We start from the raw sequence: 26,092 nt of genomic DNA, 5'->3' as shown, positions 1-26,092 counted from the left end.
ACCACCTTCTTGATATTTATTTTCTATGTTCTTGCCAAAGTCCTCACATGACCTTTGTTTAGCTAGGTTTACACAGTGTTTAGCTTTCTTACATTTGTCTCTGTATTCTCTAAGAGCACAAGCTGACTTATTTGCCAGGAACTTTTGATATGCTTTCTTATTTTCCTTCACTGCACCTTTAACTTCCTGTGTCCACCATGGTATTTTGATTTTTCTATCCTTGCAGACAACCTCACTTTATGTTTCTCTTGCTGAATGAATCAGTGTTTTCTTCAGGCTTGCCATTGAATGAGTAATGTTTGTGTATTTTAGTCTGCAGTTCATATCTGAGAGCTGCTCAACTTTTATTTGCTTTAAAACTTTCTTATATGTTCTTCTTTTCAGTATGAAATTCAGACTAAATGGTGATCACTTCCAATTTCATATCCTCTGTACACTCTGGTGTCCTGCACCAGGGAGAAAACATCGCTATCAACGATAAGAGTCAATGCGACTTTTTTTATTCCTTGCCTCTTCTTTCGATATGAATTTATGCACATTTTTATTTTGGAACATTGTATTTCTAATAACCAGTCCATGTTTTGAGCAGAAATCCAGCAGGTATTTGCCATTATTATTAGCTTTGCTGTTTTCTCCAAATTTTGCCAAAATATTTTTGTATGTCTGACAATCATTTCCTACTCTGCTATTTAGATCCCCAACAAAACCAACTTTCCTTTTTCATTGTGTCAGTTGCTTTCTCTAAAGCCTCAAGAAATTCCTCCACTTCTACCTTAGTAGAACCTTCTGTGGGACCATAGGCACAAATAAGTCTCATTTTTCAGTTCCCCATTCTGATATTTGTCCACATCACTCTACTTGAGACTGCCTGCCATTCGAGAAGATTAGCCTCGTATTTAGTGTTGAATACTATGGCCACTCCTTCTTTTCCTTGAATGTCATTGCCTGAATATAAATTTTGTCTTTATTGCTCAGTTTTTCTCAAAGAGTTTTGCAGTTTTTATCATAAACTCATTTCAGTTGTTATTAATCTTCATTTGTCTTTTTGTTTTATTTTCCAGATTTCACTTCCATTCAATAAAACTGGTAGGGTTAATTTATTTTATACTTTTAGTCTGGTTTGTTTTTGAACTAAGTTAGTTTTAACTTTAGACTTAATTGCACCTGTTATTTTTGAATCTTTTGCAATTTTTATGTTTATATCGTTTTCAATTTCACATGTAATCATACATCCTAGATAGTTAAATGAATTCACCTGTTCTAAAATCTTGTTATCTGTTATTATTTTAGTTCTTATTGTATCTTGTCCTTTAAAGACCATTGTATTTAATTTTCTGTTAATGTTATCATTCCATAATCTTTGGCTGTTTCATTTAAATGTAAAATATCTTTCTGTAAGTTATCTTCATAATTTGTGATTATTATTTGGTCATCAGCGAAAAGGAGAGTGTTTTAGTTCACAGTAGGGAAAGCTTAATACCTTCATGGAAATTTTTATTTCATTTTATTATTTCATTTAGAGAAATATTAAAAAAAAAAAAAGTTGCTGAAAGTGGACATCCCTGTCTGATTCCTTGGTTTATCTCTCTTGGATATGATGGTTCATAATTTAATCTTATTTGTAATTATAGATAAACTTATATGTTGGTGATACATACTGTCAGTTTTTAGGGAAAGACAATGTATACTGTTATATTAATTGAAAACTGTAATTAATACTTACTATATTTCAATAATGTTACATCACCATCTTCAGAGAACATAAAATTAATGATACATGCTCCCAGGCACTAACAATGAACAAATATGGCTGAAGACAACAACTGAAGTCAGTCCCAGAGTCCTAAAAGATGCCACCTAGTAAGCTAAATTGGATAATAGTCTTGGCTGTTGGGCTGATGTTCTAAGAATGCAAGCTTCCCAAATTTGGGGCAGTCTCATGCATCCAAATTTGTTGAGATTTCAGGAGTTTTTTAGAGCCGAGGCTGATTCAAGGAATAATCTCTCATATTTATACTTGCTGCGGTATAGTAAGGTAGCTTTCTTTCAGTATTTTGTGGCAGGTGTCCAAAGCATGGTCAGCAAACTGTCTTACTACAGCCAAACAGGTAGGACAGCTAATATCAGGATATCTGAACATGTGTCAGTTGCTTTCTCTAAAGCCTCAAGAAATTCCTCCACTTCTACCTTAGTAGAACCTTCTGTGGGGCCATAGGCACAAATAAGTCTCATTTTTCAGTTCCCCATTCTGATATTTGTCCACATCACTCTACTTGAGACTGCCTGCCATTCGAGAAGATGCGTTTCCACCAGTACAGCCACTCAGGACTTGCTGACCATGCTTTGGACACCTGCCACAAAATACACTGGAAGAAAGCTACCTTACCATACTGCTGCAAGTATAAATATGAGAGATTATTCCTGGAATCAGCCTTAGCTCTAAAAAAAAGTACCCAAACCTCAACAAATTTGGATGCATGAGACTGCCCCAAATATGGGAAGCTTGTATTCTTAGAACATCAGCCCAACAGCCAAGACACTTTTTAATTAGCTCACTAGGTGGCACGTTTTAGGACTCTAGGACTGACCTCAGTTGTTGTCTTCAGCCATATTTGTTCAGTGTTAGTGCCTGGGAGCATGTGTCATTAATTTTATGTTCTCTGAAGATGGTAATGTAACATTACTGAAATAAAGTAAGTATTAATTAAAGTTTTCAGTTAATATAACAGTATACATTATCTAAGTTAAGGGATATTACATCCCATCTTGTTTCATAGCCAAATAAGAAACTCAAAAGAGTTTCATGCCGAATATAGAAACTATATAAAGTATATATAAATGGGTTATGTGTTGCACTATCCAGGTATTTGCTTATGCTTGGACTCGCTGAACTTTATATAGTTTCTATATTCAACATAAAACTCTTTGAGTTTCTTATTTGGCTATGAAACAATATGGGATGTAATATCCCTTAACTTAAATAATTTCACGTCGCCGAATTGAAGCTTTTGGCTCTTCATATAATTAGTAATTTATTAAGACACCTTCTTCTCAATTCTTATAGCAGGGTATGTACGTTCTGTTCGCTACAAACTTGGTATTAACTAGGTCTACCTACTCACTGATGAGACCTCAATAAAGGTTGAAACCGGTCTGAGTAGTGACCTTCTCTCATAATGTAGAACAGTAATACAGTTCCTAGGAGCTGGGTTTCACATTATGAGTAAATACCAAGAACAGTGATTGGAGCTTGTTCCACCCTTGATATGAGTTGCCTCAGTGTTGCACTACCAAATGGGTTATGTGTTGTACTATCCAGGTATTTGGTTACGCTTGGACTCACCGAACTTTATATAGTTTCTATATTCGGCTATGAAACAATATGAAATGTAATATCCCTTAACTTAAATAATTTCACGTTGCCGAATTGAAGCCTTTGGCTCTTCATATGATTAGTATACATTGTCTTTCCCTAAAAATTGACAGTTATTAATCTTATTTGTATTTGATTATTTACATATATACTTATGTTAGCTTTTAGAATATTATTTGGTATTTGTCTTTCTTTTAATATGTTAAATAAACTACTTGTTTTAACTTTATCAAATGCTTTTGTAAAGTCAATAAATGTAATATGTTTCTAAATTGTATTCTCTTCTTTTCTCTATTAATAATTTTAGGCAAAAGGTTGGGTCTATACATGATCACCCTTTTCTAAATCCATTCTGTACTTCTAAAATAAAATTTTCAGAATATTCTATTAGTTTGTTATTTAAAATTCTGCTATATATTTTGTAACATGAATTTAAAATACAGTCATACCCCAACTTACGCTACCTCAACTTACGCGAATCCGGAGTTACGCGGTTTCATATATTACGTATTCCCATCCTGCTTCACGCCTCACCACTAGTCATATTCTTCTGGCGCCGGCCGCATTCGCCAGTGTCGCACATGCTGTGAACAAGCACTGACGTGTTTCGTGCGGTCTCCATTCCTCCACGATTTTTATAGGCCAAGATATAGGTGGATTGATACGGTACAATGTGCCTTAGATGATAGAAATATAAGATCTGATAATGTTGGAGTTTTGACAAGTAACAGACTGATTTGGAGAAAAATTGTAGATAGGAAATTAATGATGTAAATTTTTCATGTAATACTATCATATCCTGTACACCCCTTCAGGGTACATGGCAGAAATTTGATGATGATGATGAATTCATAACAATTAAGTTGTATAATTGTAATAATAAACCACTTTTTTTTTTTACAACCAGTCTCGTTATTTAATAGTATACTCATATACTCATTTTTTTCTGTTTTTATCTTTCTATTTGCAGAAATGCAACCCATATGAAATGTATGTACCAAACATTTTGTTTTTATGATAAAGACCTCAATCTGTAAAAATATATATATATACAGTCATACCCTGACGTGCGCGGTTTCATATATGTACGTATTCCTGTCCTGCTTCACGCCTCACCACTAGTTGTATCTTTCTGTCGCTGGCCGCATTCGCCGGTGTAGCACTGATGTGTTTTGCGCGGTCTCCATCATTCATGCACGATTTTTATAGTCTACAAACCTTGTGATTGTTTAATGTTATGTTCTTGATAAAAATTTTATCACATAAAAAAATAATAATGTCGTCCAAAGGAAGCAAGTCCGATTCTTCTAGAGCTTGCAAGAAAAGAAAAACATTGACTTTGGAAACAAAACTAAACATTACTAAGGATTTTGAAGGCAGAATGAAAATTTGTGAGCTAGCAAAGAAGTTTGATCTACAGGAATCCACAGTAAGAACAATCATAAAAGAAAGGTTTACAGATTTTGGAGGACATAGATTCTAACGAGGAACGAATTGTAGCCACAAGGTTAGGAATAAAAAAATTTAGCTTGCTTTAAGAAATTTTGCGTGACAAGAAAAAGACATTATGCCATCAGACGAATCTATTAGATTTTATGAAACCATTGACATCGAGATAACTTTCTTTTTTTTTTTTTTTATGTACGATAAACTACAATTATGATTATATTTCTTAAAAAAATAGGTGTTTTTGTAAACCTTTGGTCCCAATTAACTAATATTTTGTATGTTTGTATGCAAAATTATGCTCAAGTTCCGCGTATTTGACTTGCGCGCTTTTTGTTGGTCCCACCTACCGCGTAACTTCGGGGTATGACTGTACTTATAATTTTAAGGCTCATCCCTACTACCTTTTTTAAAAATTGGGATCACTATTGCTTTTTTTCCATTCTTTTGTTGGGTTACTTGTTGAATTGATTTTATTTAAAAATAATAAGTCTTTCTTTGAACCTTATTCCTGCATATTTATATAATTCTGAACCTAACTTATCTTGTCCAAGTGAGACTTTCCATTTCTTGTTTATTTCAGGCTGATTTCTAATTCTTCTTTAGTTATTTCATTTTCATTAAATGTTTGCAAGTTGTCTTTTTTCAAATATTTATCTGTTCACAATTCTGTATAGAAATTTGGAAAAATTCTTCTAATTTCAATTAAGTGTTTAATTTTACACTTTCTTTAGTATCTGTACTTAGATGTTTTAAAATCTTACATACATTGGGTCCTATTTTATATTAAATCATGTTCTAAATTAAAACAAATTTGCCATGGTTCCCTTTCTTTTTCTGACTTCTCCTTTAGCTATTGCTCTTATTCTTTTATATTCTATTTCATCTTCTAATATTTTATACCATTTATCATATGCTTATTTTTTTATTTTGATTATTTCTTTGATTCTCTCATCCCATATCTTCAGTTTTTTCTTTTTATTGAATTTTTTGGTCTTTCCTAAGCTTTCATTTTCTTCTATATTTAGTATCATTTTTATATTAAGCCATTCTGTTAATATTTCTTCATTTTGTTTTATTTTATCTAAATATTGGTTAATTCATTGTTCATATAGCCATTGTATATTTGTGTATTTTAATAATCTAGATTTTTAAACAAATGTTTTAAATTTTAGCTTCTATTCTTGTTATTTGTAGCCATTTAGGTAGTAATCTTAATTTTATTTTGAAGATGAAGTTGTCACTACTTATTTCGTTTCCTATGAACTCTAACATCTGAAGAGAACTCGGTTGTCTTTTCATTAAGATAAAGTAATTCAATATTGATTTCCATCCTCTTGCTGTCCACGTATATTCATGTATGTCTTTATGTTTATAGAAAGAATTCATTACTTTAAGGTTATTATAATCTACAAAGTCAATCAATTTTTACCATTCCTGTTTAGAGTATGTTCTCCATATATTCCTGTATTATTATTCATTTTTGTGTTTCCAATTCTTTTATTTAAGTCTCCTGCTAATATTACATAATCATTTTTATTTATTTTATTACATATATTTTGTAATTGATTATGAAATTCAATATTATCTTCTTCTCTTTCTTCTTATGGTGCATAGAAACCAATTATTGTTAAATAACCTCTATTTTTATTTTAGTTTCTATTATTCGTTGATTTCATAATTTATAATATTTTAACTGTTTTGAAAGGGAATTATGAATCCAAATCATCGTGCTCTTTAGTCTCTGTCAACTCCACTATATATTACATTAAAATATTCAATTCTCCTGGTTCCTTTTAATTTCTTTTTTTGTTTCAGTGATTACTGCTGTTTTGAAATTTCTTTCATTTAATATTTAATCTAATTCTATTTCTTTACATGCGATTCCTCTTCCATTCCAGTTTGTTATATGTATTATATTTGCATTCTTATATGCTTTATGTACAGTAATTTTCCTTATACAATTTCGATATATACCTAGTCTTTATTTGTTTATTTATTACTTAATGCTAAGATATTGCCTAGTAATATCATGATTTGAGGTTGAATTTCTGGTGTGTTTTTGAATTCTCTGTGACTGAAGAGACTGTATTACTAGTTTTTATTCCTCAAGCACTGAAAGATTTCATTTAAGCAGAGATTATTGTAGCTTCATCTTCTATCCATTCTTTGGTAAAGCAAGTAAAGTTTGCTTATCTATATGAGTAGTAATAAGACATGTTACAGTAAATGTCTTGTTTGACTTCTGTTATCATATTTCATCATCGTAATTTTCTGTTGTTTCTTGTTCATGTGATGCGTATTTTCCACCTTCCATCATGAGATTGAAGGCTACCAAGAATAACTATGGCATTTAGTCTCATTTAATTAAAAAAAAAAAAAAAGTGCTGTGTCATGTTTTTAAGGAAAACTGGAGCACCTCAAAGTCTGTCCTAATTTTCTACAATAAGAATTCCCTATTTAGGATCTTTTTTTTTTTGCTTCTAATGTCACCATTTTATAATATTCATCATATATAAAGCAATACACGCTATGAGACAGTTCATTTTTGTCTCCTTACGATATTTATTTTAAAGAGAATCTTACCATAAAAAAGACTGTAGACCTGTCATAGGTCAATACTGCAGGTGAAATGTTAGATGATACATAAAGAGTGGTTTCGTGACATAAACATGAAACTTTTTTCAAGCTTCTTCACATCTTCATCAAGCAAGGTCACTGAAATTCATCTCCCTAAAAGTTTCACTTTTTAAAATTATCTTTTGCTTCATTTCGGAATCATGTAGCAGCATCTGTATTGAAAGATTTTTTTCATGTTCCTAGAATGGGTGACAATTTGGACAAGTTATTTGCTCTCCTTTAATATATTATTATTGCAAAAAATAAAAAGTAAATAAAATTCTTCCTCCTGGCATTTTAATACTTAATGTTCCAGTTTGTGTCAATGCATCATATAATTTTTAATTTTGCACTGTACAACTTGTCCTTTGTTCTTCCATTTTGCATTCTGAACAAACGGTTGTAGCCAGTGTTTTTATCCTAATTGTTTTACAAAACATGACTTTGTAGACATGTATTTTGCCATAAGCACCACATAATTTTTATTTCAGTGCATGCACTTTACACACACACACACACACACTTTTCCTTAATTACTCTCTACATCAATGGAATTAAATAACATTTGGTATTTAGTATATATGTTGAAATGTGAGAAAATTAGCATCGTTCATTTTAATTCTGAAATGCACAGCATATCAAAAGCTATTACCAGAGAAAAATTTGAAATCATCTTATACTATACATTGTATGAACTGTAACTTTGTCATGATTGCAATGTTAGGAAAGTATTTTCTCATCCCTTAAAAAAACTAATAATGTCTTTAGTGATATTATAATTTTGCCATCACATATAGGCAAGCGCCTAAATTGAAAATGATAATGCACATTGAATACTATATCTAAGTCTGCATCCTGTAATAGCGAGCAACATTTTTTTTTGTGTAGCACATCCTGACTAAATCAAAAGCTCCTAAAACTAATTTTATGCAAAAAGAGAAATAAAAGCTATAATAAAGTTATAAAAAAAAAATCAAAGCTAACAAAGGTAAATCGTTAAAATGAACCAAACAGAACGGAACATAACAAATAGATATCTTCTAAAAGATTATTCTTCTAGCCAGATAATAAATGAAGATCCCACTAATGCAAAAAAAAAAATCTTACATTATTGAAATAAACTTATTCTTGGCCTAAATAAACAGCACTCCGAAACCTCAGCATGTTAAACCATCTGAGTATAAGCCCGAAAACTGACAAACCTGATGCCCTACCAAGCTGGAAGAGAAGCAGACTTGTTTGTGTCAGTAATGATCACAGATCATTACTGGCAACTTACCAGAATACCAGATAATCTTCCTCTTTCTCCCACTACGTACTTTCTTCATCAGCTCTTTCCATATACGCTTGTGGTATTAGCTCTCTTCTTGACACCTCATAACATAATCTTGTCTACATTTAATTTTCTACAGATTGTCCTTCTACCAGCCAGTTTGACTCATCTTATTGTATAACAGTGCTGATTGGGATGACTTTCTGGATTTTGTGCCTCCTTTTCATGGTGTGATTATTCTTTTTGCTATCCAGATTCAAGCATTAACTCCATGAGATACTGAAATGGTTCCTGCTGGAATGGGTGCCTTTACTACCCACTCCACTCAGAATTTCCAAGTTAAAGTTCTTACACAGTTAACTCTAAACATGTTTTTTGCTATTTCAAAAAAAAAAAAAAAAATACAACCTCCTTGTATTTTTTTTTTTTAAACTTGTTATTATATTATATTTATTATAAACTTGTTAATATATTCTTTTTTTCTCTCCTTAACCACTTGCCTACACTCTGCACTATTGTGTTATATGTCTTGACCTTTCATATGTGTAATTGTTTTTTGAAATCCAATATAGCAATAGCAGGCTAACATACAAACTTACCAAGCAGGGGAGTATTGTGTGCTAAGGATAGAGGACATAGCTACTTGCCTTCTCACAAATATCTGTGCCCTTCTTTTAAAAAAAAAAAAATTAAAATTCACTTTAAAACTATTTTTAATAAAAAAAAACCTTAAAAATTCAGAAATCATCATTTGCTTTTGATATTACATTTGTTTGCTAATATACCATTAACAAATTATAGAACCTTCATTTGATATTCTTCTCTTCTCTTCCTCTCTTCCCTTCCCCAAGTAAGAATTTAAATCATTCAAATTTGGTGTAATGCAGCTTATTGTGACAAAAATTATACGAACAATCAAATGGGAGTGTGAGAGGTTCTTCTCTTCCTCCTTTTAGCCAGTTTCTATATGGAACAGTAGAACAAATCACTGAACACAGTTCTGAATGTACACTATGCAGATAAAGTTTACTACTTAGGTCTATTCATGGCTCAGACATAATGGATACATTTTTAGTGTATTGTTAACATCTAACATCCTAAAATATGTTTCACAGAAAAAAATGAATCAAATACTAATTATCTGTCCTTAAAATGATTTATTATCTTTCTCTATTTACTCAAGTAATCTTGCAAGCAAGCTTACTGTGTTTGTACAAACTGTCATATATATCAACAATATATCTGTAAAGCAGAGCCAGGGCTGTCTGTTCCAATAATTCACCTCTTAGTGCTGAACTCATATACCTTTGTCACATGTTTTTAGCCATTGACTCAGCAAGTCATAGGTGTTACCATTGGCACAAGACTACCAGCACATCCTTACTTAATACCTGAGACCACAGCAAAACTTTCTCCTCTCTCTATATATGAGGCACTTGGGATAGCTGGCAGATCATCTATGATAGCTGGAAATTAACATCTACTTTAGAGAACATAAATAAATAAACACACTTACTACCATTGTTATAGCTATTCAGGAACTAGCAAACCATGCTTTAGATGCCCACACAGAGGACTGGATAAAAGAAAAGCCATGTGGAAATCATTACAAGTTGAAGAATTTTAGAGTCAGCTCTAGAAACAGTGTACTGTTAGCTGTCAATAAGTACAGCTGCATTAATTTACCAAAAATCTGTGACACAAGACCAACTCCTACCTAAATATTTTGTGAATATTTCTTTTATTTATATCCACTATTAGAGGGTGCCAAAATAGGACACTCTTCTTAGATCAGTTAAAGCTTTGAATTGTTTTACTAATAACTGATTGCTAGTGCCTGTGTACTGTACTATACTGTTTGTGCTCTGAAGATGCTGGCTTGAAATCAAGAAAAATATCAGCCAAATGAATAGATATTGTATATTTTCTGTGGTGTTAGAAATTTACCACAAAACCTCAAGTGAACTACTGACATGTTAATTTGTCTCTATGTTTACATCTGCAAACGTGACATTGCAATAGAATATTGTATCACATAGAACCATGCTGAATTTGATGCTCATGTTCAGAGAATAAAAGCTAGAGTTTAATATTTAATTTTGTAGTCATTATAGTATTTGTAAGAAAATTTTAAAATGAAGTTTAAGTAATTGTGGATTGTCTTTTAGGTGGATTAGGTTAAGGTGACATTAACATAGCTATTAGATTTAGAAGCTATTGCACTTACTCTTGGAGAAAGGGCTACACTCATGGGGTATTATAAAAAAAAATTCTCTGCTCTACAAATTTAATATCAAGCCAAAATATCAGCATGCCTTTATTTCCCAAATTAAATGCCTGACAAACTTCTTCATATCTTGTAAAATACTGTCCAGACTTTTCCTTCTGTAACTTCCACTTTTTCTCCACAAAGATATTGGTTAGTTTTTGAATTACATCTGAAATACTTATCAAGATAGTTAACAAATTCTATTTTTTTTTTTTTTTGTTTGTTTTATTTTTATCCCAGTAATTACAAATGTTCATTTGGCAACGTTGGCTTGGTGTATAGTGCATTTGCTCTCCAGCCCAGCTAACAGGCTCTGGGTTCAAACTTCATTGTGTCATGGATGTTTGTGAATGCCTTTAGGTGGTAAAGAAATATCACTGCTTGGTATGCCACTATCACCACTGCCCTGATTATTCAGGGCCTGAAGTGGTTTGCAAAAAAAAAAAACTAAAAAATAATAATTTTTTGTTCTCTGTAGTAAGATTTTTGGATTATCTAACCTGTAACTCATCTATGGTCTAATTCTGTTGTACTGTACATTTACAAGATTTTATGGATAGAATTTACATTTAAAAAAATCTCCTTTATGAAACTGAAGTAATGAAGTTTTCCTTGGTGAAAAAAGCTATTATATTTTAATCTTATCACTTGCAGCTGTTAGCCTTGAGTTTACAGTATACGTAACCACCCATGTTGGAATTTTTATTTTCTCTTATTATTATAGTACAATTTTCCACAAATGATTGCTTGTATTACTATGTGAAATATATATTAAAAACATTAAAATCCAGGCATTCGAAACATTATGAATAACACTTTAATGTGTAAAATTTTTGTGTGAACAAATTCAACGTGAGTACCATATGTAGTTTGGCATGCTCCCAATCTGTAACTGATTTGTTGCCATTTGCATTCCAGTATTTCTAGTTAAAAAAATCTTTTAGTAAAGGCAGCTATGTAACTTAAGAAATACTTAAATATCTGCAGATTACATGGTGTTCAACCAAAATTGGCCTTTCCCACTCACCCACTTGTTCAAGAAATGGATGTAGAAAATCTGTTACATGGCTCACCCATCTAACTAGAAAATAACATCAGAATATTTAAGTTGTGTAAAAAGTACTTTGCTAATAAATATATAAGCAGCAACCAATTGGCAAAGTGTTGCCTGCCATCTTGTTATATATACAAAGCAAGCACAGTGTACTATTTTGTTTTCTCTTCACTGAAAGTTGTACTTGCATGTAATAAGTATCAGTGAATAATAATGCCTTTCAATTCATTTTTACCACCTCCACGTCTGGTAAATATCCAGATGAGCCTGCTTTTTTTTTATTTTTTTATAATGTACAATAGATACATGCATTTCAACAAATAACACTATAATTAAATGATGTTCTGTATCAAACTACAGAAAGACAGCCTAAATTCCATAAAAAGAGTGCTGTTTTAAGCTCCTATTGCAAACAGTAAACACACAAAACCTTCATGATAGCAAACTGAATTTGTTCACTAGTGACATCACAGTTCATATTACAAAACACAGCTATTGAAAGTAACAGCTTGTGAATAACAGAATGGAACTGTATAAATTTGGGCAATATAAAATACTGGCTATCCAGCTGTCATCTATAACAAACTGTTCTCTGTTCCTTATGATTTTGTTATAGTGATAATTAACTGTTGTCAAGAATTTGGTTTTAAATCTGCTTGTATTTTATGTTGCTAAAGAACTGTCACATTGGTTATGACTTTTCAGTAGTTATAGTGAGAAGAGTGTTATAATGGTATTCACTATTGAGAGCTGATGGTTACAGCCCCAACCTAAATAGCAATGGCTGCAACCCCACCCCCCCTCCAAAAAAAAAAGTTATTTTCTCAGTTACTGAATATTTCCTTCCAATACACTTTTTTGTAGATATTACCCTTATTTGTAAAACTGTATTATCAGCATCATCATCATCATCATGCGAACAGTCATTTTGTTTGCTTAGTTCTATCCTTTTATGCTAAATTACTTAGTCAAGCTATTGTGCTTAACTGAATTATGGGGAGAGGGAACTCTTTCAAGGGTTTTGCTTCATTGTTTAATTATACACATTTTATTCCTTTCTCTGTTTATTAAGTATGATTATTGTTTTTCAGGCCTTCAGGTCATATGATATTAACTTTCACAGGTTTTTATGACAAAGCAACAAAAGGTAAGGAAGTCTTTGCTTTGTTAATTTTGTCTTTATGTTATTTTAGATTTTGTCTTTCATGAATGCAGTTACACACGCGCACACAAACATGTATCCAGAACATCACATGATGTGTCGACATGTTCCTCATGCAGCCAGTGGTTACAGAGCTCAACTAGATTGAACAGTTTCCTATGCCTGAGCATCCATTACTTATTCATGCCACTTTAAGCAATTCTCTTATTTGTAACACATTCTGGATCACTTAAACTAATCATGTTGACCAGAAGGCCATCATAGTACACAGATGCTAAGAGGTGATTGACCACCACTCCTCTATCTCATCATTATTCATGAAATCAAACCATCTTACCTCATAATCCTCTGTAAATGCCATTGGCCGTAAGCATGAAATTTCAGATTATCACTTTTATGCATTATCCACTTCTCTTTTTCATAATGAAACACAGAGGAGAGACCCAAACTATTGTGAATTTCAAGTTTTTTTCTTTCTTTTATTCTGCCATCTTTCCAAAATTTCACCGAATTTTTCAGAACTCCTGAAGCCATTCCTAATTTTTTGGCCACTTCATTACTCACCTCATCAATATCAGTTACACAGTTACAAATCAAAGCTATTCTAAGATTTATAGTCCACTTTGGTTCCCCCATCCTTGCAGAGTCTTGTTTATCACAAAATCAATTATAGATTGAATAGAAAAGGAGAGAGGGCACACCCATCTTATTTCAGTTCTTATTTTAAACCTTCATTGTATGCTACATCAACTTTAACACCAGTCTCACTGTTATCATATAAAGCTTTTTCATAAGTTTTTCATCTTCCATAATTTTGCCTCATCTGAATCTAAAGGCTTTTCAAAGTCAAAATGTGATAATAGGTTTCTGAAATTCTAAATATAAGGATCTGCCTCAGTGAAAATATTTGACAAATGCACCATGTTTCTATTTTGTGGGAACTATATCATATTCGATAGAAAATGCTTAGGTCATTGAGGTTACTATGCTCTTCCAATCTCCTTTTAATATTTCTGCAGATCTGCCTCTGTGAAAATATTTGTTATTTGTAGCTTCTCTCCCTTTTGAATCAACTTTGCTCATCTTTAAGTTTGCTTGTCATGCATGTCCTTTATCTTGTTCAGTATCATAGTGCAGAGGACTTACCTGGATTAGTTAATTTTCACTTACTGTGCAGTCTGCTTTCTTTAAAATATATATTATTATACTTCTGGTGAAGTCTGAGATTTTTCCACATTTCATAGAAAATGTCTAGAATCTGTCAAGTCGCTGTGTTCTCCCCATCTCCTTTTAGCATTTCTGCAGTAATCTCATCACTTTGTGATTTCTGAAGTTTTACTTTCCTCATAGCCAGTTTGAACCTCATATGGTTTAATGGCACAAATATCACATTGGGAAGTGCACTTGCAGATCTGAAAATTGATTTAAAAATTGGGTCACAGGACTGAAGCTTTTTTTAAAAGATGATCAAAATGCTTTGTCTACCTTGCCACAATGGCATCTTGTCTTCTGTCTCTTCATACTTAATAACTTTGTGCTGTCCTTTATGATTATTCTGTTTTTCTCCTATATTATTTATATTATTTGATTTCTCTGGCATGCTCCTAGAATTTTTTATGTTGTCAATTTGTTTTTACTTGTTTATTAATTTCCCTATACCTTAGTTTATCCTCATTATGTGAAAGTTGCTCCATCCTCTTGCTGCTTCTCCTTTCCACTCAAATAATTTTGTTCATGATTTTTTCTAATCCTTCCAGTCTAGGATGCAAAGAAATTTCTAATGTTTTTTTTTTCATCTGAAGGTGAGTTAGTCAGTTCCATACAGAGGCAGCGGAGATTTTCATTAACATCTTTATTATCATCATTATTTCATTATTATTATGAATTAACACATGAAATTTACAGGCATAATCACTAGCTTATTTATTTCATTTGTAATTATGGCCAAATTAACTAAGCCTATGAGATCAATGTATTATATATGTAAATTGCATATGCTTTGCCAATTTGCTTATTTTGTTGGATGATAAACCCTGCTACCTCTGAGACTGGCTAGTACACCAATCACATATCCCTAGCTTCTTTGGCTGTAATTACACACTAACCAACTAGTCCCTTTCTATTCCCTAAAACACTGAATACTTTCATGCACAGCCTTTTTGAAGCATTACTTCTTGCTTCGATGTTAATAGTGACAAAGATATAAAGACCTAGTGGTCTATGCAAAATTGACCAATTTACTGTTATTTAGTGACACCTAGTGTACTTGTAAATTCACTACTTGGGAAGCAGTCAATGGACACCCTAATGGGCAAAGTGCATTGTGCCATGTAATGAGTCGTGTTTATAGCTGGAGGAATATAAATTCCTCCTGCTGCAAATCTTCCAGTCTATGCAACTGTATCTGGGTGAAATGGCTGCAAGAAGCAACTGATGGAGTTTGAATGAGGCATTGTCATAGGATACCATGTTGCAGACCTATCTTTTTGGTAAATTATTGACAAATTGGGCCATCCCAGGTCAACAATCAATGACACCATTCCGAGATGGAAGCATAGGGAATTTAACTGCAAGTGCTATTCACATTAGATGACCTACTACACTCACCTTAAGTGACTGTGAGGTGCTATGAAGGATAATAAGTAAAAACTGCCATTTGTTTGCTGACAAATTGATTTCAAAGTTCACAACATCAACTTGAACACGAATCTGGACAAAAAAGAGGGTCACAATGTGGGTTTCATGGTAGAACTGCAATATACAAGTCCCACATTACCTGAACTAACATGCAGCTTCATCTTCAGTGGAACAAAGAGTGTGTGTACATTGGGATGTGAAGCGTGGAATGCTGTATTATGGAGACTAATCATGCTATACCCTCTGCCGAGCAGATGGACAGGTGTGAGTATTGCAGATGTCCGGGAAATGTATCTTACCAGAGGGCATAACCCCAGCAATGAAATTGGAATTGGTGGCAGTATGATGGTGTATGGTCATGTTTCATCTGGTTTTCTCTTGGACCTCTGTGTGGGGTGTCATGAATAGCGAACTCTAAGAGGTATCTCTGCATTCTGGACAATGCAATGATTCCTACTTTGTGGCATTTCTACTGAACTAGCCATTGTCTCGTTTAGCAAGACAATGGCCAGTTCAGTGTACCATGTCTTAAGGCTGCTGCGGTAACTGCATGGTTTATGGAAATGAACTTCACCACATTTGACTGGTCTCTATAGAGCCCTGATCTCAATCCTATTGAACATCTGTAGAGTGAACTGGAGCATCAGGTGAAGTCAAGAGACATCCATCCCAAAACACTCCAGGACCTCATATGCTTACAGGAAGGACGGTCCAAAATTCCCATTGATTGCTATCATATGCTTGTGGAAAGTATATCTTGTAAGATTGCTGTAGTCATCACAGCAATAGGAGTCCTACATCGTATTAAGGTTGGTGCCATGGCTGTTTATTCTTTGCACTGTGGTGTCCGTTGACTTCTTTCCAAACAGTATCTTCATGCTAAACTCATGTTGGTTATTCACAGTCCATTTAGTTAGCATAGCAAGGAGTCTTACCATTGTTACTGCAATTACCAGTATCAAAAGGATCAATTAATCCTACCCATTAATTAAATTCATTACCAATCTTGGCATTCAAATCCCCCAAAATATGTTATGTTACCTTTCTTAAAATTGCATGTCTTGTAACCTAGCACATTTGGAGCATTAATCCCATTTTAAATTTAACAGTTTGGAGACTTTAAACAATATCATTATATCTAAGAACATTACTAGCATCTCTATTAAGTATGTCTTACACCTTGCTGATGTTTCCAGTTCTATTACCCTTCTGAATATCATTTTTTCCCCATCTCGCTTTCTGTAGGGCGAGAATCTCTAATTTGTTCTGCTGAAATTGTTCAGGAGGACATCGAGCAGAAAGTCTTGGTTCATTGTGCATATGTTCTAGGTCCCTATGGAAAGGGGGGGGGGGCATTATTAGGTTTCTGGAAAATCATTTGTTTTATGTCCAAGCAAAATTATTCCTCTAATTAGCACGGGGAAGTAACCTATTTTCCAACTCCCTTCAGCGGTAGAGTTTGGGCACGTATGTTGACCTTTACTCTTAATATCACTAGATGATATTAGATATCGTGTGTGTCATCCTACATGAGTCAAGAATCACAAGCAAACAAAACAGAGGGATACAGCAGACTTCTTCATAATGGTTTGTTGACATAATCAGATAATCATTTTACATGGATAAGCTAGATCCCCATGAAGTACACCACACTCAGCAGAGTGCACTGTTTAATATGCTAGCATTGTACTATTAATATTATTGTGCCTTATGGCATATCCATTTCCTCTAGATACCTCTGTCTTTCATGAGCAACCGGTTCTGCTTCTCTCCAGTTCTGCCTGCCAGCCATTCTTCATTCCTTTTCTGTCAGTCTCTGCCAAGTCAATTTAGGCTTTTCCTTGTTCCTTCTGGGATCCATGTCAAAACCACTAGGAATCTTTCTCTCCATCTCAATCATTTCTATCTTTTTTTTTCATTTGTGATGTTTTTGTTCTTTCAGCTTACAGAAGTCATTGTTTGTTATATATTGCAGCAAAAATATTTTTTTAATATTTTACGCAGACATTTTTTTTTTGAAAACTATTTAAATTAGCTTTCTCTATTTTCGTCAGTTTCCATGTCTCTGATCCATATAATAATTTTACCTTAACACTTCTAATTAAGCATTTTGTTGTATTTAGATGATTTCCTTATATAAGGAAACATATTTTAGCATGCTGAAATGAATTAAATGTGGATGCTTCAAGCAATAACATCACCCTTATGCATGAAAAGAGCATCAGTTTTTAATGGTGTGGGAATATAGTTATAGCTGAGATTAAGAACGAGATATCATGTGTGCTATGTGGAAATAATCTGTGTGTCTTGGAATTATGCTTATATTTTGGCTACGTCTCTATAGCCATCCTATAGATCAGTAGATTATGAATGTGTGACGTTTTAAAGAAAAGGCATGCATATCCTTATATAAGGATTTTATATAATTACATGATTTTCTTATATAAGGAAACATATTTTAGCATGCTGAAAAGAATTAAATGTGGATGCTTCAAGCGATAGCATCACCCTTATGCATGAAAAGATCATCAGTTTTTAATGGTGTGGGAATATAGTTATAGCTGAGATTAAGAAAGAGATATCATGTGTGCTATGTGGAAATAATCTGGTGTCTTGGAATTATGCTTATATTTTGGCTACGTTTCTATAGCCATCCTATAGATCAGCAGAAGAATGTGACGTTTTAAAGAAAAGGCATGCATATCAGTTCCATTGCTTCATTGTTTGTTAGGAGATCCACATATGGCTGATTATATTACACACTGAATCACGAGAGGATATTTCATCCTAAACTAGTAATCTGCATAAAAAAGTAATTATTCTAGCTGCAAATTTTGCCTACTACATGTGGAAATACATAACTGATTAAGCAAAGCTACTATGTAGATAGTTGTATAAATTTATATGGAATGAGAAAAATTAGTATTATTATGTTTATTAGACTTATAGCTGAGATTAAGAATGAGATATCATGTGTGCTATGTGGAAATAATCTGTGTGTGTTGGAATTATGCTTATATTTTGGCTACGTCTCTATAGCCATCCTATAGATCAGGGGTGACCAAGACGTCGACCAGTCGACCGCAAGGCACCTGAATGTAGCAAGTCCCACAAGGCTCAATACTAGGACCTATATTGTTTAACCTTTATATCAATGACATAGCCAGTGGATTGCAGAGGGATATTCAGTTGTTTGCGGATGATGTGAAGCTGGGAAGGATTATTAGTAATAGTGCAGATGTGGTAGCCCTGCAAGAGGATTTAAATAAGCTAGATAGGTGGGCAAATGAATGGGGGTGTCAGTTTAATGCAGCAAAATGTAAGGTCTTGAGGTTTGGGAAACATCGATGGGGTGCTGCATACTCTATGGGAGGAGTTATACTGGAGGAAGTAGGGGAGACAAGAGATCTGGGGTTGATGATTGATAGAAACCTGAAGTTTAGGGGACATATTGCAAAGGTGGTGAAGGTAACAGAGGATTGCTGCTATTATGAGAAGGACACTGACCTGCAGAGATAAGAGGGTTATCATTCCGTTGTATGAGTCTCTGATCAGACCACACTTGGACTATTGTTCTCAGATTTGGTCCTCTTGAAGGGGATAAATTAACTGTGGAAAGGATACAAAGACGGATGACAAAGATGGTTTCAGGACTGTACAAGGATAGTTATGAGGATCGGCTGAGAGAATGTGGACTGCAGAGTTTGGTGGATAGAAGAAGGAGAGGTGATATGATTGAGACTTTTAAACTGTTGAGAGGTGGTTACAAGGTTGACACTGGGGAGTTATTTCGCTTGGTTGAACAGCGGGAAGGAGTGATGACAAGAGGCCATCCCTGGAAGTTACGAAAGGAAACTGTGAGCAAGAGGGTAAGGAGTGGTTTCTTTGTGTGGTGGGTGGTTGAGCCGTGGAAGGAGTGGTGGGAGCAAGAATGGTCAGTGAGTTTAAAGAGTGGTATGATAGACTTTGTGTTTCTCATGTGGGGACCTCCCCTCGATGAGTCTTTTGACTCCTTGGAGGCCTGAATAATAATAATAATAATAATAAATTATTCATTTCTTAACGAATGTAGCAAATTAAACAAACAAATAGATTGAAAATGAATAGATAAATGATAATCAAAATTATTAATTGATAAAAAAATTGTCAAGCTAATATATTTCTAATCTGATGTAAAGTTTATAATTTAGCAGTTAACCACAAAGCCATCGCTTGACAGCAGTCACATGATTCGCTTCGTCCAGAAACGTTCACCTGATGGTTCTGAACACACCCAATGGTAACACGTTTGATGATGTGTACACTGGCAGTTGACAGTCCATCTGTGTATTGTTCTTGATCAAGACTCTTGCAGCCAAAGTTTCCCGATTATCCAGCATTTTAGTACCGAGTAATCCCATGAAATCGTTTTATGTTTATCGATCTTTAGTGTGTATTATTTTAAATTAAGCAAGTGAATGCAATTAGTATTGTTAAAAAATAAAAACAAAACAATGAAGGATAACAATGAGTGAGCCAAGAACAAGTGTGAAAAAAATAAAAACTTATCACTATCATAAAGAATGGGAAGAAGATTTTTTCTTTATTATGATGAAAGACAAATGTGTATGTATAATTTGCAACACGAATGTGGCTTTACCGAAAAAAAGCAAACGCTGAAAGACACTATCGAACTGTTCATAAAAACTACGAAGAAGATTATCCACACGGCACTTCCTTAAGAAAAGCAAAGGTACATCAAATGAAGACACTACTGACAGCACAACAAAATATTTTTGTCAAGTACAATACAGGTGCAAAGGCTGCTACAATTGCATCATTCAAAGTTGCGGAAACTTTAATTAAATGTAATAAGCCATTTCAAGATGGAGAATTATGGAAGGAAGCCTTCATCAAAGCTGGTGAAATATTATTTCAAAATTTTAAGAATAAATCAGAAATAATATCTGCTATTAACAATATGTCATTATCACGAAACACAATCATGCATAGAGGAGAAGAAACCAACCTATTTCTTCTGCTCTATGCAGGATTGAAGAGATTCTGCATGAAAACATAAACAAGTGCAATTTTTTGTCACTACAGTTTGATGAATCTACTGATTATGCTGGTACTGCACAATTATATATTTTTATTCGAATGGTTTTTGAGGATATGTCGGCCACAGAAGAATTATTAACCATTATTCCAATTCTTCAAGGACGAACAAGAGGTCAAGATCTCTATGATTTATTTAAGAATTACATTGTACGTACAAGTTTTCCAATTCATAAGTTAGTGCCTGCAATGGTAGGTAATAAAATCTGTTTTGTAACTCTTTGTAAAAACGATGAAGATATACAAGTTTTGTGGACTATCATTGCATCATCCATCAGCAGGCCTTGTGTTCAAAAAGTACTGAAATTCAATCATGTTATGAATGTTGCATTCAAATTGTTAATTCAATAAGATCAAATAGCTTGTTGTGTCGTCAATTTCGGGCTTTGCTAAAAGAATGCAAGCGTGAGCATAGTGAATTATTGTTATATAATGACGTAAGATGGTTAAGCCATGCCACATTTTTAGCAAGATTCAGAGAACTTCTTCCAGAAATAAATTCGTTTTTGAAAAACAGAGATGATTCACATCCAGAATTAAATGATAAAGAATGGCTACTTGATCTCACCTTTTTCTGTGACATTACAGAAAAACTAAATAACCTAAACTTAGAATTACAAGAAAAAAATAAAACAAACATTGATATGATAAGCTCCTTAAAATCATTCAAGGAAAAATTAAACATGCTTGAAATACAATTAAAGCGGTGCGAATTGAAACATTTTAAAAATTTGGCAGACCAGGGATATACAAAACGTCGCCTTTAATAAACATGCTGAAAGCATAAGACTTTTACTGAACGAATTTGAGGTAAGATTTGTAGGAATCAGTAAGCTCGATGATATCGCTACCTTTTTATCATATCCCTTCAATGAAAATATTAATGTTGAGAATACAGCTTCAAAATTGAATGAATTTCTTGACAAAAATAGAGTAGATTTGGAAGAAGAAATTATAAAAATGAAATGCGATATCCACCTTAAATCAATTGCTCCAAATAATAATTTTTGGAAGTTGATCCACAAAAGTAAATATCCAAATATTTGGAGAATCGCTGCTTATTTTAATGCATTTTTTGGATCAACTTATTTGTGCGAATCTACATTCTCATGTATGAATGCTATTAAGACAAAGCATTGATTGCAGCTAAATGATCAACATCTGGAATTGTGTTTACAAATTTCTTTAAGTTCGTACGATCCAGATTATGATTGCTTAGCTGCATCTATGCAATGTCAGGTATCATCCAATTAAATTAAAATATTCAATTTTGTTTGCATAATTTTATTTAGTTTTCTGTATTTTTTATTGATATTATTTTTTAATAAAGTTATGAACAATAAATTTTCTTTTTTTTTTGTTATATTTATTGCCTTATAAACGTTTAAAAATCTCGAAAATATTCCATAATTTTCAATCGCACCTATATATTTTTACTAGGTAAGTAGCCCCCAACGTCTAAACATTTGGCCACCCATGCTATATCAGTGGAGGAATGTGACGTTTTAAAGAAAAGGCATGCATTTCCTTATATAAGGAATTCCTTATTTTATATAATTGCCTGTTTTCAAATTCCACTGTGTATGATTCCTCCAGTCTTCATCCTATAAGCATTATTTTATCCATCACTCACAGTGGTACCTTTCTATGTAGCTCTTGGTCTTCCTTTTTTTTCTCCTTCCAGGGAGGTATCTGTTATACCTAAGTCTGAAGTAAATCATCTCCACACTTTCTACTTCTCCCCTGGTTGTTAGTGAGTGTCCAACACTCACATCCATAGGTCATTACACTCTGTATTACATGATATAGCATCTTCTTCGTTTTCTTTGAGACCTTATGACTCCATAAAATATCATTCATTGTTCTAATAGTTGTTTGTGCGTGTCCTGTTTGAAACACTATGTCTGCTTAACACTGGCCAGACTTAACCATTGTGGAGCCAACATATTTGAAGGTATTCATGATTTTATAGTTCTCACCTCTTAACTCAAGATTTGTTGCTCTATCACTTCCAACTACTAGGTACTTGGGTTTTAACAAATTAACTTTCTGTCCCCAACATTTTTACATGCCTAACAGTTTTCTCATATGGTATTCTACATCTTCCCTGTCCTGTGTAAAAATCACGTGATCATGTTCCATTCCTCCAGGGTCACACCCAAGCGAATCTTAAACAACATTGGTAACATACAACATCCTTGCTAGTAGTAAATTCCTCTGAAAATTTGTTGCCAATCTTTATAGCAGACCTAGGTCTCTAGTCTAGTACATCCTCTGCACCATTTCTACTGTTCATCTATTCCTGCCTCTCTTCAATGCTGTTAAATTACGTTCCTTCAGACAACATCATAAGCTTTTTTCAAATCTACAAAAATTAAATAGAGCTTATTTTTTAAGTTTATTCTTAGCAAACATTTTTTGGGTTATTTGTCATAAAGAAAACATATCCATGCAAGATCCTTCCTGCTCTGAAACTAGATTATAGGGGATAACTTAAATTTAATTTCATCCCTTTTGATTTGACTAAATATCCTGTTAACTGAACACATGACAATTATTCTGCTATATCTTTGTTATTATAACTATCATTGTTAGTACCTGTAGTATTTTACTATCACCATACTTGAACATTTCTATTACCATTCCACCAGGGCCAGCTGTCTTTCCATTTTTTGGTGCTTGAACAGCCTGTCTTACGTCCTCCAATATCACTTAAAATGTTATTTCTCCTGACAATAGCCTCTTGTCTCTTGATATTCCACCTTATCCTCATATAATAAACCTCCATAGGATCTCTTAAAATATTGGAGCGAAATGATATTAAGTCCTGCTCAAGATGTATATGGGACTCGTACCTGTTACACAAATTGACAGGCCTTGGAAGAGTGATTATATACCACCAGATGTTCAGTTACACTGCATTTTATTTCTCACACTTCTTCTTTAGCCTTAGTTACCATTCTTTTCACTTGTTTCTTAATATTGTACTCCTGTCCTGAAAGGTGTAAGTGCTCATATCTTATATGCTGTTTTCTTTTCTTCTGTCTTTTCCTCGCTTGTCATCCATTCTAAATTTCACCTTCGCCTCACCTTCCTATCTAAGGTCCTCTTTAGCATCCTCATATATGCATTTCTTTAAATGATCATACAACTCAGATGTAGAGCCCTTTCTGATTATATCCAATTTCTGTTCAAGATGTCGTATATATAAATCCTGTATCCTATCATCTTGTAAGGGTCCTATTTTGTATCTAGGGATCTCAATTACTCTACCAGCATCATGTAAAGTATTTGGCCACCTAGATGTAAGAGGACACACAATCTTACCATATAATGATCTCTCCCACCTTCAACTCCACACAACACTACTGCTATTGACTCCTGTCTTGATATCACCAGATCATTTATTGACTTCAGACTTCTATTTGCTTGGGACCATGTAAACTTATGTATATCTTTATGCTTATAATATCCATTTAGCACCTGACAACACTACTCATTTTCACACAGTCAAACTGAATCAACCTGCACCCATTGTCATTAACACAATCTTCTCCATAACGTCCTACCACACAATGATTATCGCTCTGCCCAACTTGACCATTGAAGTCTCCTAACACTACTTCTATTCCTTATAGAAGTATAACTGCCTGATTCAATCATTTCTCTGCGATCTTCAAAATATTCTTCCTTTTCACTGAGTGAAGCATCGTCACAGGGGGCATAAGTTCCAATAATGAAAAATTTCAGTCCATATACTTCAAGGCTTACTTTTATAAATCTTTCATTTACTGAGGATAGACACCAGCTTTAGTCCTGCTTTTATCCACTATATGTGTAGATAGTTAGCAAGAGTGTTATGATTCTGTTAGGATCATAACATCTACTTTTCTTTTTTCAACTTCCTGAATTATCTCAGGATATTTAATATCTAGACTTGGTACATTTTCTGCCCCAAAAACCATTGTCCATTTCTAGCAAAGTTGTTGCAGAAAAGATCCACTGATATTTCTTTCCTTAGAAATATCAGTGGATCGTACAGTATTGCTCCGAATTGAGATTCGGAGCAATACTGTCTGTGTCCAAATAATATTGTTCCGACCAGGGTTTGATTTCAAGGTTATCATCTCTTAGGTATGTTGCCAACCAAGGCTGAAGAGTTGCACCTGCCCTAATAGAGTATCAGGGTTAGAAAAAAAAAAAAGAATTGGTCAGGAGAGAGAGAGAGAGAGAGAGAGAGAGAGACCAAATAGGACAGATAAAAGAAAGGAGTGTGACTCAAAGTATTCAAAAGAAGACACCAGTCCCAGCTAGAGGATTAAAAGATAGCCACTTCCCTTGCTATCCAGTTGGTAGCCCTCTGCATCCCTGTTGGTCCACAGGTCCATATTCAGTATTTGGACCACCCCACCTAACTGGTGGGATCTCCCCATCTTTCACCCAGGAGATGTGTACCCTCCAGGAATGGCAGGGTTCCCTGAGAGAATAAATTAGTTAAAACAAAAAACCGAGTATATAGTTTTTGATCAAGATACTGTTGAAACAAATTTCTTTGTTATCTCAGTAGCTTGGGAAATGGTGTTTTTTGGGTAGGTTGATTTTTTGCATTCTAGATATTCCTGATATGACCCCTTTCCAAGTTGCATCATGGGAAAGGGTTATATCAGGGATATCTATGATGTGCACCATTGCTGCATCAGATATGTGAATTTTACCATAATACCCATGCTTCTCGTTGTCCTCTCTTCTGTTCAACCAAGGAATTACCTTAACATTAATATATATGCAATGATAATCAGTTTCATTATCAGTAGTAGTATTCTGGAATGTAGTACAATTCTTCTTCTTCTTTGGTGCATCAATCCGAAAATTGGCAAATATAGCAGCACATCACAACATCCTATCTTGTGACTTCCTTTTTATCTCTTCATAACTCTTAGCGCCAGTTAGCATCATTATGTTATTTATATATGAAATTCTTGGTCTGCATCGTGGCCTCTTTCCTTCTACAGTCCCCTCCATTATTTCTGTAATCGGTCCCCCATGCCTCAAATGGTGTCCAATTAGGCTTTTTCTTCTCTTATTGATGTGTTTCATTAATGACCGCTCTTCATGAACTATAATCAGAACTTCTTCATTACTTTTCTTTTCTGTCCAACTAA

The 26,092-nt window shown here is 33.8% G+C and overlaps 1 protein-coding gene across 3 annotated transcripts in view; it reads left to right on the top strand.

Annotated features, from left to right (window-relative positions):
* The window catches only part of Su(z)12 (Polycomb protein Su(z)12), a 498,478-nt gene that overhangs the window by 145,304 nt on the left and 327,082 nt on the right, over nt 1-26,092 (top strand). For all 3 annotated transcript variants that reach the window (XM_090397603.1, XM_090397604.1, XM_090397605.1), the window contains exon 5: nt 13,126-13,181. In XM_090397603.1, the coding sequence (XP_090253729.1) occupies nt 13,126-13,181 (56 nt within the window). The remainder of the gene's footprint in view (nt 1-13,125; nt 13,182-26,092) is intronic.

This window comes from Typopeltis vanoorti, chromosome 9 (assembly GCF_054136105.1).
Source record: "Typopeltis vanoorti isolate ZY-2024b chromosome 9, IOZ_Tvanoo_1.0, whole genome shotgun sequence".
NCBI lineage: Eukaryota > Metazoa > Arthropoda > Arachnida > Uropygi > Thelyphonidae > Typopeltis > Typopeltis vanoorti.
This window is presented reverse-complemented; position numbering and strand designations above follow the sequence as displayed.